This window comes from Lepidochelys kempii, chromosome 6 (assembly GCF_965140265.1).
Source record: "Lepidochelys kempii isolate rLepKem1 chromosome 6, rLepKem1.hap2, whole genome shotgun sequence".
In the NCBI taxonomy this organism is placed as follows: Eukaryota; Metazoa; Chordata; order Testudines; family Cheloniidae; genus Lepidochelys; species Lepidochelys kempii.
In genome coordinates this window covers 34034773-34052796 of record NC_133261.1, presented here as the reverse complement: position 1 = coordinate 34052796, position 18024 = coordinate 34034773, and the positions used below count along the sequence as shown (strand labels likewise).

Below are 18024 nucleotides of genomic sequence, written 5' to 3'. Positions count from 1 at the left end.
AGTTATTTTATTTAGGTATGCATTTACACCCATCGTGCATGAGTCAGATTTTGCTGGTGTAATCACCAGCAAATGTTTGCCAATGTTTAACAAACTGGTTCTAAGCATCTTTTGGAAACACCCTAAGAATGCTTTAAAGAAGCTCCTGTTTCAGCTTTGTTCCCAGAAAGCAATTTTGTTTGCTGCTTGAAGTATTACACAGATCTATTCCTTCTCTAAATCTCAAAGCAACAGCAATTTTACCTCCAGCTGGCAATGAAAAATTACAACTATCTAGACTGCTACGGTCACAATGACATTAATGAAACTGATAAACGTGTAACTAAATGTTAGATTTTCATCTGATTTTTGCTAAAACCTGAGGAAGTGTGTGTCTGTCCTTGTGATTCATTCACTGACAAGGAAGGCTCAATGTTAAAAATACTGAAATCAAAAGGCCGGAATATTTCCCACAGGAAGAGAATTATTCTAGTTGTGGCAATTTCCAGCAGATGGGGAAATCAAATAAAACATTTGGCATTTCCTTGCAAGGAGAATATTGCTTGTGCACTAATGTATTCTATAACCTATCTTCTCCTAACTGAAACAGACATGTTGGACGCTCCCTGTGGAGACAGGCATCTGTTAATATTGGACACTCACCACAAAGTTCCTGTCAAACAGCAGAATGGATTCAAATCAGGACTAAGCAATTCTAATGACAATCAGCATGACCTTTCCTACCATCAGCATTGCCTTTACGTGGCTTTCCCCTTCCTCACCCATAAACAAATTGAAGGTGGCTTATGGGCAGCTACTCTCAAGGTTCCCACAGGAGCATGGTTCTTTAGATTCATGGTGACATGGCAGTGAGATGGTCCAGGGACCAGGGAAGAAGCATTGGGCCTGCACCTGAAAGCCTCAGCTCCTAAACAAATGTCCCCATGGTTCTTGGGACACCCAAGGGTGAGAAAAGCTAGCTGACAAGCCCCCTTCTCACTCCATGGGATGGCAAACCCCATCATCCAACAGGAATATCCCATGGAACCTCTACTAGTTAAAACCAGCTTATTGGTGCTTTGTACCCACAAAGGGCATGGCGTGCTCCACTAACCTTAACAAGAGTCATGAAGCTAAATACCAGTGCTTTCATTTAAAACGTCCCCCACATAAACAGTTAGACTACGTGTACTGTACAAACCACTGGTGGCAGTGTGTAGGGTTTGTGTACTTACAAACAGCCTGCCAGAGGGGAGAGAGATGGGAAAGTCTCCAGCTGCAGGGAGAGGACAGCCTTTTCCTGCTGCCAGTCTTTCCCAGCAACGGGGAAAGATTCCACAGTGGGGAGATGCTGAACTCTTTCCCTGCTGCTTCCCTTCTGCCAGAGCCTTCCCCCACTGGGGGGAAACTTCCTGAGGAGGAGAAAGGCTCCAGCAACACAGGACACTACACTGCTAAAAATAGATGGAGGGACATGACTTGGGTGAGTAGAAAACATGTAGGGTATGTACTTGCCTATATGCCCACACCCTACTGGCATGCCTTTAAACTACTCACCTAAGCCAGGCCTCATCAGCCACACTGCTATTTATACCCATGCTTGGGGGCGCTACGTGGGTATGTACGCTGCATGGCTCCATAAGAAGTGTGCAGGGTAGACATACCTTTACTGTCCATCAAGCATGCTTGTTTTAACAGTTTTTAATATAAAAAAAGAGACCACCCCAAAATAATAAACCCCAGTGGTTTGATCTAACTTAAAAATCGGTTTATAATTAGAGCTGGTCAGAAATTTCCTAAGACAACATTTTCCCTCAGGAAATGTTGATTTATCAAAAGCAAAAAGTTTTGCAGAAAAATTGCTATTTTGACAAAATCTCCTTTCAAGGAAAATATGAAAAAATTTAAACATTCTATTCTGACATTTTCAGAATGAACCATTTCTATTTTTCATTTCAAAATTATTTTTATTTGAAATTTATTTTATTTTATATTATAAATGTAAACAAAATAAATGTCAAAATCTGAAAAAAGTTTTGATTTTTTTCAAAATGAAATATTTTGTTTGGAATTTGGTTTCATAGCAAATTTCAAAATTTTTTGTTTTCCTTCCATTTTGGAACAGATTTTTTTTTTCTAACTCACAGAACTTTCCAGGAAACAGAAAATGTTGTTCTCACCCAGCTGTATTTATAATTTCTAAATCAACCAACTTTTGTGAGCAAGGTGACTGGCTTATAAACATTTTGAGCCATGCATTTAAGGGGCAACCAATACACAGGGAACTTGTTATTCAAATCAGTCTCTCTCATATCCAAATACCCAGGAAACTTCACACGTGGAGGAAATGTGTTCATTTCAGGCTGAGTCACTCACATCCACAGTGTGAAGCATTTGAGATAATGAATCTCAGTGAGAGCTGCTCTACAAAATGAAGCTGACATTTAGAACAGTCTATTCTATACAAGTCAAGTTCTCACTTAAATTTTGCTCTTTGTGGACTATGTATATTTTTGAAGCACCAGTTTCTTTCTGTAGAGCAGCTTTGGTCAAAGCCATCTTAACTTCAAAGGTTGCATGCTGAAGAAGCAGAGCCATTAAGGCTTCAGAAAAGCATTGTGAAGATTTTAGGATTTATTTCCTCCTAAGCTGCTGTCTGATGGGAGATAACTCTGGTGCAGAAAGGGAGAGACAGATACACACAATCAATCAATCCATCCATCCCCAGCCAGGGCTGTCCTTGAAAAAAACCCAGAACATTTGAGAAATATGCTGCCAAGAAGTGCCGCAGAATACAGTTCTGTCATTTTCACCTTTAGGAGGATGAACGTAAGATGTGAATTTGTGAATTGATAGTACAACCACACTTAATGTTCTGCCTTCTAATTAAAATGTGGCCATTACAAACCCTTTTTTTTTTAAAGCTTAAGTACGTGATTTCTATCATCCTGCAATTCAGATTGTAAAATTTATGGATGAGGGCTTTAACACCTGCCACCTTGACAGCAACATTGCACTGAAGTATGGGAAAGCCATGTCCCAGAGTACACATAGGTCTCTTGCTGCTTGGGCCAATGCGGAACTCCATTACAATTATGGAGGTAAAACAACAGAGCAATAAGGGAAGGATGATGATGATTCACTGAAGGAAGGACCTCAAGTGAAATGGTGAAAAAAACATGTCTATGCCTTAGTTTAGGACCAGGCTACCATTGGGAGTAGAAGAAGGAGTTGCCAGCCTAAAAACAGAGCAAACAACAAGGAGCATAAGTAGGTAGCTTTGGCTACTTACCCTTTTTCTGCATTGTTACTCTAAGGTCCTGCCTGCTTTGTTGGCTACTAGCCATTGTCTCTCCATCATCTTCATTGTGGCTAGACTGCCCAACTGTAAGAATCTGAATTTGGCTTCCTACCTCCTGAATGTCATCTTGAAATGCAGCAGGGCCATCAATTCCTGTCAGACAACAGCAAAAGTCTAGTCAAAGAATGACTGAAAAGCTAACCAATATCAACTCAGAAATACTTAGATGACATCCTAAGAAAAAAAGCTCAGCAGTCTGTCTGCAATTACATTTTCATGACTAAAATAGTCTTCAAGCCAAACTCATTTGAACTTCCAAGCCTTTTGATTTGTTCCCAGAGATCAGACTAGCTCTGTGACCTGGAAGAGAGTGTTCTGAGTATTGGTATGCATGGGAGTTCATCGAGCAAAAACACTCGGCTTCAGACTGTCCATAGCTGACATTGCCTCAACAAATACTCTTTTTGAAGCTGGTGTAGAGTTTATTGGGGCCCTCCGTGTAAAAGCTAAAAGGTTTTCTGAACTGTTGAAACAAATGGAAAGTATATGTCTCTCTGTGTGAAAGCACTGCAAGAGAGAATGGTTTGGTGATTTCTCCACTTCTAGCTTTCAGATCTTTGATTATAGCATATACATTTCCATGAGATCTAAGCACCTAATTTTCAAGTGTATTCTGGGGATAGAACATAGACATTGCTGAGATTTTTAGCACATAATGCTAAATATGAGTGACAAGTTGAATTTCACATACTAAAACAATTTCAAGCATGTGTGTTAAAAAACTTCCAACAGACATGTTTCAAAAAATGTTCACACTTGTGGATTTTTTCACTTAAACTATTGTGAGCCTTGCTTCTTCAAGGCTGGACCTCACCAAACTGTTCGTGTCAGCAGGGACCCAAATGGGTACTATACTGAATCACTCCTCTGAAGAGAGACCCTGTCTATTTAAGGTATTGGGTGCCATATTTAGGCTCCTAAATCAGTCAGTAGGTGCCTAAAATGGTTATTTAGCCACATAAAGATTTTTTTGCTCGACTTTGTGTGTTGATGTGTATAAACAGAGCAGTATTATAATATTTAAAACCCTATTGTATTATTATATTATTAAAAAACCTAACCGGTTTCAAGACTAACCTTGGTTAGTTTATGGAGGGGATGGCATGATAAGATTGCCTACAGTGGCATGTAGGAAACAGCCAGAGATGGGCCACTAGATGGGGAGGGCTCTAAGTTACTACAGTAAATTCTTTCCCAGGCATCTGGCTAATGGGTCTTGCCCACATGCTCAGGGTCCAACTGATCCCCATATTTGGGGTCAGGAAGGAATTTTCCCCCAGGGTCAGATTGGCAGAGACCCTGGGGGTTTAATCCCCTTCCTCTGCAGCGTAGAGTACGGGGCATTTGATGGTTTGAACTAAAGTAAATGATGGATTCTCTGTAACTTGAAGACTTTAAATCATAATCTGAGGACCTCAGTAACTCAGCCAGAGGTTATGGGTCTAGTACAGGAGAGGGTGGATGAGGTTCTGTGGTCTGCCACGTGCAGGTGGTCAGACAGGAAGACCATGATGGTCCCTTCTGGCATAAGTTTATGCATTTACTGTTTGTATTACAGCAGCACCTAGAGACCCCAACTGAGATCATTATGCTAGGCACTGTACATACATATAATAAGAAAGTCCATTCCCAAAAGAGATTACAGTCAAAATGGACAAATGGTAGGAAGGGAAACAAAAACAGAGAGGTGAAATAAGTCGCCCAAGCTCAAGTTTGGAAATAGAACTTAAGTCAGCAGATGCTTAGTCCAGTACTTCCTGTTCATTAGACCATGCTGTATCCTCTAACTCTTGGAGGTATTGTCATGGTCAAGCAATGTCTAGATGTGGCCAAAACCTGAAAAAATCCCAGTTGAATAAAATACGGAGAGGAAAAGAACAATACGTTCCCTGGCTCAGAAGAGTGTGTTCAGAGTGGGACTATTTACCTGGCTTTCTCCCCTCAACTATAAATAAATCACTGATTAGGCCTAGTTCTCATCTATAGAAAGCCAATTTCATTTTTGCCAAGATAGCAAGTTATCAACATTAGATTGTAAACTAGATTGTAACTCCTAGCTAAGATTTAGTGCCGTTGTGTACCACAATGTCAGTCACATAAAAATGTACTTTTCATTAATAAAAGCTGTAATAATATCATTTATAGATATAGTAAATAATAAAAGCCTATATAAGCTTGCTGCTCCACAAGGTTCTTTAATAAGCAACAGAGAGAAGAACTGGTAACCATTACTAATGGCTGGTGTTTGTGGGATGAACGTTGGCTCTTAATAACTTTGGCTGAAAAAAACTGGTCAAGCATGGTCAAATGGAGCTGAGTGAGTGCTACTAATTTTTCCTCTTCAACTGTTCTTTTGTCTTGGCTGGCAAACACATTTTAAGAACTATAATTTCAGTTTACGTCCATAACTTTGCATCATTTGCTTGCACCTACATTATGTAATAATATTAATAACTAGTTTCAGAGTAACAGCCGTGTTAGTCTGTATTTGCAAAAAGAAAAGGAGTATTTGTGGCACCTTACAGACTAACCAATTTGAGTGAGCTGTAGCTCACGAAAGCTTATGCTCAAATAAATTGGTTAGTCTCTAAGGTGCCACAAGTACTCCTTTTCTTTTTATTAATAACTAGTGAGTCATGAGATTTTCATTGACACCTTGTATGATACTTCTCAGATATATTTCATTACATTAAAGAATTGGAGTACATGTGAATTGGTTAAGCCAGCTGCAATTCATTACCAGATATCTGGGTACCTGTGGCCCTTGCGTGGTTCTTAATGTCACAACAGGATATCGGAATAGATTGACCACTGGTCTAATCCACTATGGCAATTCCTATGACCCTACACATATACACATGCACACTGACCAACATTTTAAAAAATTGGTGCCAAAAGTTAGGCTTCTAAACCAGACACCTGACTTTCAAAAAAGTGCTGAGTACCCACCAGTTCCATTTAAATTAATGGGGCAGTGGGATGCTCATCACTTTTGCGTATCTAGCCATTTATTTACCCACCTATATTTGTACTTAATTTTAGACATCCAATTTTTAAAAATATTGGTCACTTTCCTCCCAAACAGACTTTGATTTGTGGCAAATTAAATGCCTCCAATGACGTTATATAGTCCAGTCTAATCATGCTGGTTGCTGTTCCCATCCCATGCTGTCAGGTCCATCACATATTAGGCATTGGGACAAACGTTACACTGGCTAGTCATGCATTAAGAGAAGGAAAATCAATTTCAGCATTCAGAGGAATGTGTTACTAGCAGAGAGTGTTATTACACATAAAACCTGTCCCAGGAGCTGACTCCATACCATACTGGGGATGGAAGATGTAACCAGAAAAAAAGAAAAGATAAATATGAAACAACATCCTCAAGAATGTTAATAATGGGGAATACTGTACAAAAATAGTTGAAGATGCCTGATGTTGAAAGGCTAAGGCAGCAAAGGAAGCGTTCAGGAAGAGCTCACCTTCACATTAGGATTATCCCTATTTAAGTGAGAATGAGAGAGTGTGTATGTGTAATACACACACACTCACACACAATGTAAATAGGCAGCTTTACCGTCACCCATCTGATTTCTTGAAGCATTTCAAAAGCCATGCAGCCCTGATTCATCTTTCATTACAGTTTTAGAATGGATCCCTCCCTCTACATTCCTCACTTTCTCGGCTTTGTGGGCTCCTGCTCCTTCTACCCACATACCAAAAAAGTGGCTTATTGTGCGGGGGATGGTGGGGGGACAAATCATATTTATAGTTAACAGTCTCCTGTAACTTCAGTGGTTGGAGAACATGGATTTAAGGTGGCAAAGGCAGACAGTGGGCTGTGAAAAAGAAGAAAGTAAAGTCTTCAGAGCCAGAGGTCAGAATTTTCCACTGTGTCTCCTAAGCACAGAATGCAGCATCCTTGATGCAGAAGTCTCTGCGTTCCTGTTAAAATGATGCTGAAACCAGGATTCTTCATATTATTCATCAAGAGAGGGTGAACCAGGGCAGAAAATAATATGATCTGACCTAAATACTTTGAGAGAGCGAGCAAGAGAGCACACGCTTTGGTCAAAATTGACATATTCAGGTCTTTGCACTTCTTGGTTTCATCTGAGACCAGAAGCTGAAGCCCAGAAAGGATGTTCTTCTGGGATTTCCAGCCTATGAGAAATTGTCATTACATATATTTTAGTAGCACATGCAACGTTCTAGGCACTGTTCAAACACACAAGAAACAGTTCCTTCTCTGAAGAGCTCATAATCTATAAAGTCTATTATTATTATTTTAGAATGCCATTCACCACAGCATTTTTATAGACTGGTTGCCACTCTTTTATTTTATTTTATTTTTTGACAGAAGCTCAGACTTCTAAACAGAACATGACTACAACCAGAGACTGAAACAATTACAGCTTTGCTCCTGCAGTGGAAGGAAACAAACTATTACAATAGGAAACAGAAGACCTGTTACTGTAACCACTGGAAAGGGAGCTATAAGAAGAAATTTTGCTAAATGTTCATGATGCACAGGAGGCAAATCAGTTTTCCCAGTCTAAGCTTTCATGGACTTTGTGATGTTGCACTAGACTTGTCTAACTTTACTTACAAAAGGTCTGATCAACATATTTTTCTTAATTTTTAAATCTCTTCAGCCTCCCTTGATTTAGTAATGATAATGCATTTTTGGAAACTTGAAATTGAGATCTGTTTCTACAGTTGCAATCCTGAAGCTCGTGGAAGCTGTCATTGGGAAAGAACAGTAGGGTGGCTGTATTTATTCCACATACATATTCCATGAGCTGACTGGTTTGTTATGGGAGAGTTTCCAACAATTTGGCTATAATTAAAATGAATATTAAATAATGTGTTAAATAATTATTATAATAAAAGCATTTGTTTGGGGAATACACAGAAAAAATTCAGTGAGCTTTGAGATCAGATGTGAGAAAACAAATGTACAGAAGTTCAAATTTGGGATCTACCAATTTTGACAGAACTTAGATATTATCCAGATGGTCTCTCTAGAAATACTTCTGATAGTTTTCATCACTGAAAATTGAAATCATGTTATGGAAGAATGGTAATTTAAAGACTTACAGGTTAAAATGATCACTTTAAAACTTTAATTGTTCAAGAGATAATCAGGAAAAAGTATTTTAGAAAGAAAGAAAAAAGAATACATATTAAATGCACAACCACATGATGTTTATGTACAGTGGTTTCAGAAGAGCCAGTAAATAAAACCTAAGCACTAGACATAATATGGAGACAGATATTATCCTGTGTATTTATCTAACAATAGTAAACAGGAAAACTGTCTCTTATATTATTCTCCATTAAACCTGAATAAATTAGTCACAGGTTCTAAATGTGATAGTAGCAACCAGACATTTTAAAAGGTATTAAAGTACTACAGTCTGAAAATGACTGGAGGCAGAAACACATTATGGGCATAAGCACAGTGAGTCAGTTCTCCAAAACATTAGCTATGTATGATATGAATCCCTCATAACTGGATCTAACCAGAAGAAAATCAAATCATATATTTATTCACAATGTGCAAACCAGACTCAAATATTTTGCTGTGAAAAGATCTCAAGCAAACGTCCCCTTTTCTTGTTTCTTTTACATGATCATGCATGTAGATCTAAAAATGCTACAGTACTATGGGAAAGAATGATGACCAAATTATTTTACTATAAGAGAAGTTTTATTGTATTCAATTAGCATGAAACCCCCCAAGCTCCCCAAACACTTTATTTTAGCTAATTTATTTTTAAAATCAATTTAAAAGAATTGTTTTTATTTACTAAAGTAATTCTTTCTTCATAGGACATTCATGAATTTACTTAGGAAACAAGTCTAAAAGGCACTTCTGATGGACCTAACAAAGCTAATTGAACAGGTAGCACAATGGCTGGTGAAATTCAGTGCAGACAAGGTCAAGCTGATGCACTTGGGGGAGAAATAAAATATGATTATCCCTACTTTACGGATGGGGTGCTGAGGCACAGACAAGCACTTAAGCATGTGCTTGAAGTTCAGCATGTTGAGTTGTTCCATTAAATGCAACAGGATTACTCACATACTGAACTTTAAGCACATGCTTAAGCACTTTGCTGAATCAGCTCTGGGGACTTGTCCAAGGTCAGACAGGACATCTGTGGCAGAGCAAAGAACTGAACTTTAAATTCACCAAGTTTCAGTCTAGTGCATATAACCACAAGACCATCCTTCCTCTATAAAGTTGCTGACAGCAATGGAGTTGAACTGGTGTTTAGTAATGGTGGGAATTTCTTTAGACGAGGCTTCAGAGATGAGATACCAGGTTAAACGAGCCAATAGTCTGATCTGGTATTCTCACGGATATCTATTACATTCAAGACATTGCTGTGTACTGTGGGGACACATTTGCAAATTACTATTCTGAAGCATTGCAAAGCCGCTCCCTGTTTGACTTGAGGGTGGCAGTAGAATACTTCAGAGGAATGCTGGCCTGCTTTGAAATCAAAGACTGAGAGATTCTGAGTTTATCAACAAAGTGAATCCTCAGAAAGGCTGTTTTTATTAAGCTCCCATCAGAACAAAAAGAATTTTCAACCTTTAAAGGATTTCATTCAGTACAAACCTTGAGTTTACATTTTTCTCAACTGATTCACAGTTTTAAACTAAACAGGCCAAACAACAGTTGAATATAAGGCTTACTTTTGGAACTATGATGAGATAAAGTACTACTGACGATTCCACCGCCAATGCTAGTCTTGCACCTATCAGTACATAATTCAGTATTATTTTTAAAAGTACTGTCTCAGCCATTGTTCAATAAGTTACAGTAATACAGGTATGGCTCAAGGTCTTTCTTTTGAAAATACCCTTTAATATGGCTCATTTGCAAGTTCTTAAAAAAAAAATCACTGTGGGTTGAAACTTAGCTTTTGAAGAATTCTGCCAAGAAGTGAAACATTTTTAAAATAAAGAAAGTGTAAAACAAAACCTCTATTGGGCCATTTTGAGGACCAGCACAATTCTTAACATACATTCTAGTTGCCAGAATTTTGAGAGCCATTTGTTCAACAAGTGTGTATTTTCCTAGGTGTTTTTTGGAACTAAGACATTTGATTTAGAAAAAACAAAACAAAACACTACACTTAAGTTTGGGAAGGTTCCATTCTATTGTTTACAATATTTGTTAATCATTCTTCTAAGTAGGTCTTGCCACGATGAAGACGACTCCAGGAATGACTACTCTTCCGTTGTCTATATTCTATATTATTGTCTATATATACTCTTCCGTTGTCTAAGGCAGAGGTGGGCAAACTACAGCCCATGGGCCACATCCAGCCCATGGGACCCTCCTGCCCAGCCCCTGAGCTCAGGCCCGGGAGGTTATTCCCCCTCCCGCACAGTCTCAGTGCGCTGCACCATGCCGCCTGCACAATGCTCTGGGCGGCTGAGCAGCGCAGTTGCAGAGCGGCAGCCTGACCCCATGCTCTGGGTGGCGTGGCTCTAGCACTGCCAGCCGCCGGTGCTCCAGGCAGCCTGGTAAGGGGGCAGAGGGGTTGGATAGCGGCAGGGGAGTTCAGGGGCGCGGGGGGAGGGATAGCTCAGTGGTTTGAGCATTGGCTTGCTAAACCCAGGGTTGTGAGTTCAATCCTTGAGGGGGCTATTTAGGAATCTGGGGCAAAAATTGGGGATTGGTCCTGCTTTGAGCAGGGGGTTGGACTAGATGACCTCCAGAGGTCCCTTCCAACCCGGATATTCTATGATAGGGGTTGGGACAATCAGAAGGCGGGGAACAGGGGGGTTGGATGGGGCAGGAGTCCCAGGGCGGGTAGTCAGGAATGAGAGGGTGGGGGGTTGGATGAGGGGACAGTCAGGGGTGGTCAGGGGACAGGGAGTGGCAGATGGGGCAGGAGTCCCGAGGGAGCCATCGGGGGTGAGAAGCAGGGGGGTCGGATAGGGGGTGGGGGCCAGATCACGCCTGGCTGTTTGCAGAGGCACTCCCCTAACCAGCCCTTCATACAATTTTGGAAACCCGATGTGGCCCTCAGGCCAAAATGTTTGCCTGCCCCTGTGCTAAGGAGTGCCTGGCTTGGCACCAGAGACCATAATGATTTCCTTACAGTCAAGTTCAGGCCAAAGGACAGCCTGGAGAGTGTTCTCATGCCCAGAGGTAACAGGATTTTCCCAGCTGAAGCCCATTTGTTCTTCCTGCTGTGTGCTGTCCCATTGCTTTTATGCCCAGTGGAGCCATGCTTAAACAGGTCTAAATGAGCTAAGCTCCTCCCATTAAATGAGGAAATATGGAGTAATGGAGCCTCTTCCATTACAAGTGGCAATGCCTTCCTATCTGGCCAGCTTTAACGCAGCTCCCTATATTACACAGAGATAGGACAGAAGGGGCTATTCATAGCAAACAAATGGAAGAAACAAGGATGAAATAAACCATGGGGGAAAAACCCCCCAGAATAGCCATCCTGACAAAGAGAACATGGTGTGGCAGACACACAGACAGACAGGACGACATCCAGAAAAACTGATCTGACTAAATTAAATAAACTGAACATAAGAGACAAAAAGAAAAAATGTATGAGAGAGATGGAAGGATGTTCTTTATTTGGGCAATGAAATACCTCCAGATTGCAGATTTAGGTTTCAAAATCCCTATAAAGTGAACAGTGTTTCCCATGGCACTTAGTGCACCAATGCTGCAACCCCTAAATTATTTATATGCCATGTATGTGCGATTTACTTACTCCTGAATATCCTTACTATATTTTTGCTTTAGAGTTAAATCATAGGTTTGAGTATTTTTAAAAAAGTTATTTATCTGTCTCCTGTTTGTTTGCATTTAGTCCACTGGACAGAGGAAAAACATTTTTACCAAACAGTTATTAATCTCTACTCTTGGTAATCTTTAGTGGAAAACAGACACACTGATGTGTGTATAATACTTCCAGAAATTTCAGATAAAAAAAAAAGTGTGTGTGTTTGATGTATAAGTGTTCCATATGATATGGGTCTGCTTTAGTCCTGTGGTTAATAACTGTGTTTACAAGTGTGATAATACTGTACAATATGCATTTTTCATAACTTTCTACTTGTTGATTTCAATTATTTTTCTAATTTATTTGTGCCTCTCCAGGCAACACTGCAAATCAGGTACATATAGCAAGACAAATTCTTCCCAATTTGCACCCCATTGCCATAATTGCATGGGGCGATAAGTCAAGACAGAATTTGTCCTACTGTGTTTAATTGGAAACATACTTTATGGTTAGTTTTAAAGTGACCGTAACTTGGCCTCTTTTCTCGCCTCCTCATCTCTCTGCTGCCGCCCAAATCAGTTTGCACCCAACAATTAATTGCAGGTCCAAATGTTTGTATTCAGATGCCTAACTACCAGATTCGTCATTTTAATCAAGTAGCTAAGATACTATTAAGTGCTAGTGTTTGTGCTTACAATTAATTGCACTTGCAGTTCTGCTCCCTAAGTGGAGGCTTGTTTAAAAAAAAAAAAAAAAAAAAAAAAACAGGCTCAATACCTATTAACTATCATAGTGAGGTATGAAAAACCCTAACAGTTACTGTTCTTGGCGAAGCTGCTAAGCATTGTACTACATAGAGCAAAACCACAGAATATATTAACCCAGATCTCTGGAGCAACCAGCTGCTCTACATAACCAATTAGTCTCAGCCTATGGCTGCTTCTCCTGCTGTCTCTCAGTGCAGCCTCATTAAGCCTAATATTTCCCTCATACTCATCTTTATCACTTTGTTCTGATAGCAGTTTCATCATTCTTGGAGCCACTCAGAAAAGCATTACACATCTAAGACCCAGAGTACAATCATTTCAACAGAGATTCAAATACTGCTCATATATAATTCAAATGTATTGGGTTTGAATTAGCTGATTATTCATAAAATCTGGTCTCTTTAGCACAACGGGATGAGCCACGCTCAGAAATGTAATCTGCACGACTGTTAAACATCAGAGAAATCTTTAAAACATGTCATTTTAGAATACAATGTGAATTCACACCTTTTCCAGCGTACATCCTGCTGCTTAAAGGGACATAGTGAGGATACAAATCCTGGGGTAAATTAATTCACATTAAATGAACAAGATAGGTGATGGTACCTGATTGTAAAAGAAATTTTAAAGATGTAATTAACCTCCACCTTTTATGGTCGTTTGGTGAAATCACTTCTCCTTGCACAAAGCAAAAGTAAGAAGGCTTCACACAGGAAAATCACTGCAGGGATAAAATCCATTATTCACCTCCCTCTTCTGCAGGCAGGGCTTCTCTGAAACCAGAGCGTCTACATCCCTTACTTAGCTGTTCCTGGCCACTAGAATCCATGCAGTTGAAGATCCAGTGGTTCCTTATAGAAGCCCGACTCTAGCTTGCCTTCAAGATTGGCCTAGTCAGCGCCAGCATGGAGACTCCTTCTCCAAGGCATCCAGGAGGTACAGAGGTCCCCCAGTACAATTGCTCTGCCTGTGCCCCATCTGTTCTTTCATGTGCACACTGCATGCATACAACCACATTCAGGGGGGCTTTAGTAGCGTGGAGGGGATTTCATGCAACTATGTGAATTTCACCTTGTTTATTATGGGCCTGATCCTGCAAGAAGATGAACAACTCTGGGAACAGCTGTGTTCTTCCAGCTCCCACAGACTTCAATAGAATTTGAACAATTCCAGAAGCTGTTCATCTGCTTACATGATGAAGCCCTATTCACATTTCACTTAGCTTGGATAGTCACATTAGACTAGCCAGTTTCACGCTCATTACACTAGTACAGTGTTACAACGTTTGGGTTAAAAGTTATATTAGGGATTATCTTTTAATTCAGATAAATATTTTCTGCTGCTATTAGTTCATATAATTTAAAAAACAAACAAATTTTAGTTCTCAACTATCTGACAGTGTCCTTTTAAAATGAATCCCTCAGGTAAGTGAAAACTACCAAAAGCTCCAAGGAAAACGGTGAATACGCTTTGCAAAAGTTACCAAATTCATTCATGTTGTATGTACTAAAATATATGCAATTACTACAATTGCAATGACCTATGTCTGCTAAAATATGTCAACATTTTTCTGCTTGGGAATTTTCCTTTTAAAAAGTCTTTCCTGAAAACAAAGCAGCAATGTTTTGGGGGTCAAAAATTTTAGTGTTAATTTATTGGCAGTGCTGAGATAAGAAACTTGGTCAGCACATACTGATCATGATAAAACTAAACTACACACAGCAAATCTTTTCTCACTGAGTCAACTATCCAGCAAAAACAATCCCAATGGTTATAGAACATTCTCCATCAGACATTGTCCCATAGGACATATCAGGCATTTTTAAACAACACGCTCCTGTAATTATTATTGTTTTTATTGCAGTAGTGCTCAAAGGTCCCAACCAGGATTAGACTCCCATAGCACCCAAACAAGCACCTAGGAAAACATGGGGTGAAATCCTGGCCCCACTAAAGTCAATGGCAAAGTTCCTGTCAGTTTCACCATGTGAGCTTAGACCAAGAGATTAGAAAATGGTCTGAAAATCAGCACAGAAAAAGGTATAATGCAGTCGGTTATATGCAATTTAGTATTATGCAAATCTTAATTATATAAATTTGTCAAAATCTCATCTATTTTAACTGACTGAAGTAATATTTTATCTTCTGTACATTATATAGTATGTGTATAGAAATCCCATATAAGGAAAATGGACTATTACCAGAGTCAAAATATGGCAGTCAAAATCTGGGTATTACTAGAGCCCAGAGTTTATGTGATTATACAGTAAAAATTATTTATGTACTACTATGCACAATGCTCAGCTACAGGCTGAGTCAGCACTTCCATTAGAAAGTTTCCAGGTTTTAAAATTTTAAGAGGATTTAACTCACGAGCAAAACTTGGTGCTCAAATTTCTGCCTTGGTGTAAATTATTTTTACCTGAAGTCCAGAAATATTGGCTTTCCATTTTTTAAATTCCAACAGCAATTTTTAATTCAGTTCAGAAGCCGATTTTTAAAAAAACAAATACATATAAAACTGTGATTTTAAATGTAATACACAGTGTTGTTGGAGCCATGCTGGTCCCAGGGTATCAAAGAGACAAGGAGGTTTGTACAATATAATTTTACCTCAGGACCATGATGGTACTTACGTGCCTAAATCTCAGTTTTAGACACATCACTGAGATCCACAGAACTCCTGCCCAGCTGCTACCTAACACTACAGTAGCCTCAACTCACTTGGCACCTAAGTTTTCAGGGTAAAAGTTTCCTAAGTGCCTAGCATTCTGCACACTGCTACCTCACTATGTGTCGGGATGGCTATCTCCTGCCTAAGCCCAAGTGTGATCCATGAACCAGAGGAAAATAGCCAGAGGAGTGCCATCTCACCTTTCTGGCCTGATCTAGAAAGCGGCCTCTGAGCATACCTACCGGATTGAGTCCCATTCAAAATCTGGCTAGAGGAGGAGGTGGTGGTGGTGCTGCCCACCTCATATTATTAGCCCAGTGATTAGAGCAGTCACCTGGGATGTAGGAGACAAAGGTTTAATTCCCCCCTCGGTCCTCCATGTATCAGGAGGGTGCTCTAACCACTGAGCTATGGAATAATCTGATACAGGAGGAGGAGGGGCACCTTCTATCTCTCCTGCTGAAGTTGTTCCACTTTGGATAAATACTTAGGAGTCACTGACAGACAGAAAGAGACAGAGAGAGAGAATATATTTCTATCGCCTGGTGGTTAAAGCATCCACCTGGGAGGTGGGAGACCTAGGATCCAAACCCCCTGGTTCTAATGACTAAGTATTTATCCACAGTGGAACAGCTTCAACAGGAGAGACTGAGAGAGCGACCACATCCCTAGCTCTGTGGTTAGAGCATTCTCCTCAGAGGTGGGACACCCCTATTCAAATTCTTTCTTCCCTCTGGTGGGGGAGAGGGAAAACGAACCTCGGTCTTCCACATATCAGATGACTTCTCTAACCATTGGGTTATAAGATGAGTGCTGCCTCCTCCTCTGGCCATTTTGTATGGCGCAAGGCAGGCCCCTACCTCCTTCTCACCAGAAACATCTTAGGCACCAAAGCTGCTCAACTCCAGGAGAGGGGTTTCCAGTTATGGTTCACAAGCAGAAATAGGGGCCTTCCTGCATTAGCAACTAGCTTTCTTTAATTAATTGTTAACAGGATTGTTAACCATACAAATTATTTTCTTACCTATGAAGTTAAAGCGAGAATGTCAGATATATATGAAAAGGGAAAACAGCTGAGTGCAGACAATATAGGTTATAATGGCCTGATGTGAAACCTACTGAAGTCAGTGGAAAGGTTACTGATTTTTAATGGGCTTTGGATCTAGTCTCCAGTTAAAAGTGTGTGTGTATATATATATAAATCATTGATACAGCTTTTAATCAGTTCATCCCACTTGCTCCATTTATTTTCAAATGATTCGGCTGCTAAAACTTATACTGCCAGTAATTCCATTTCTGTTCACTCTTTTGTCATTGTCTATGGTGGATATTTGTTTTTGCTAAACAGCCTTAGATATTACATTTTTAGGATAGATACTATGTGTGTCTATGAGCTAGCGTCCAGAACTATTTCATAAAGATGTTTATTTATACCCTTAAATGTATGTTGACCTGACAGAGGGTAATAGCTCTGAAATAACTTCAAATCCATAGTAAGGGTGAATCCCTGACCCCATTGAAATCAATGGCAAAACTCCCAATGACTCCAAAGGGGCAATGACCCTAAATTTGTACAGCTTTTAAAACTCAGTTTTGGACAGAATTTTCTGCAATTTATGTCTGATTCCTGCAAGTGCAGATTGATCTGAAAAATGATTTGGTGTAATATGGCTCTAAGCAGACAATTTCCTAAAACCTCTATAGAATTTAAGTGCCCATTATATTAATATTTTGTTCCTTTGTTCTTTTAGTACAGGCTACATTAATACATGGCTTTGCAAAACGATTAGGACAACAAATCTTGACCATCCCTTACTTCAATATGTATGTGCTAAATTAGGACCAAGCAATGCAAATTTTCCCATCTGGTGTATGCATTTGTATAATATTTGTTTTAAACAGTTGTCAGCTATCACAACCATCACACACATTCAAAGAATCTTAAAAAATACAGAAGCATCTTGCCACTCAACCCAATGTTTGATATTCAGCAGCATGCAGCTAACCTTTGTGTTTCCCCTTTTTCTCCTTTCTCGTGCTGCCAGTTTGACAGCTTGCAGCTGCTGCCTTGGTTTTTTTAGTCGATTTTGGAGCTTGAGCATCTGCTACCACCTTTATATCTTCCTGCTCGGCCTCCTGAACTGCTTGAGAGATTCAGGGCACCCACCAAAAAGAAAAAGAGAGAGGAAAACAAGAGAGAGAGAATGAAATGAGAACTCTCTGAAGCCACAGAAAAGAATGCAAGTGCAGCAGAGTTTAAGGTTTGGCTGACATCTCAGTTTGTGCGGAGAGGAAATTAAACCAAACAAGCAATTGCAGAGCTACAATGGAATTTAAATTGGCAGATTTGTTAAGGCTAGGGTTTATTTTACCTTATTTCATCTTCTCCCATTCTTCCCCCTCCTACAATATATTGGTTGCTATGCATTAGGCCCAAAATACCACCATAAATGTTACTATGCTGCTGAGCTG

At 39.7% G+C, this 18024-nt stretch overlaps 1 protein-coding gene across 10 annotated transcripts in view; it reads right to left on the bottom strand.

Annotated features, from left to right (window-relative positions):
* The window catches only part of TUB (TUB bipartite transcription factor), a 289705-nt gene that overhangs the window by 65427 nt on the left and 206254 nt on the right, over positions 1–18024 (bottom strand). For 4 of the 10 annotated variants that reach the window (XR_012159343.1, XR_012159344.1, XM_073347462.1 and 1 more), the window contains exons 4-5: positions 17559–17696; positions 3272–3433 (exon numbers count right to left, since the gene is read on the bottom strand). Coding sequence is in view for 8 of the 10 variants with exons in the window: in XM_073347462.1 (XP_073203563.1) it covers positions 3272–3433; positions 17559–17696 (300 nt within the window). In the remaining 2 variants the exon portion in view is untranslated. The remainder of the gene's footprint in view (positions 1–3271; positions 3434–17558; positions 17697–18024) is intronic. The other 6 variants (XM_073347463.1, XM_073347465.1, XM_073347467.1 and 3 more) reach the window with 3 other exon arrangements.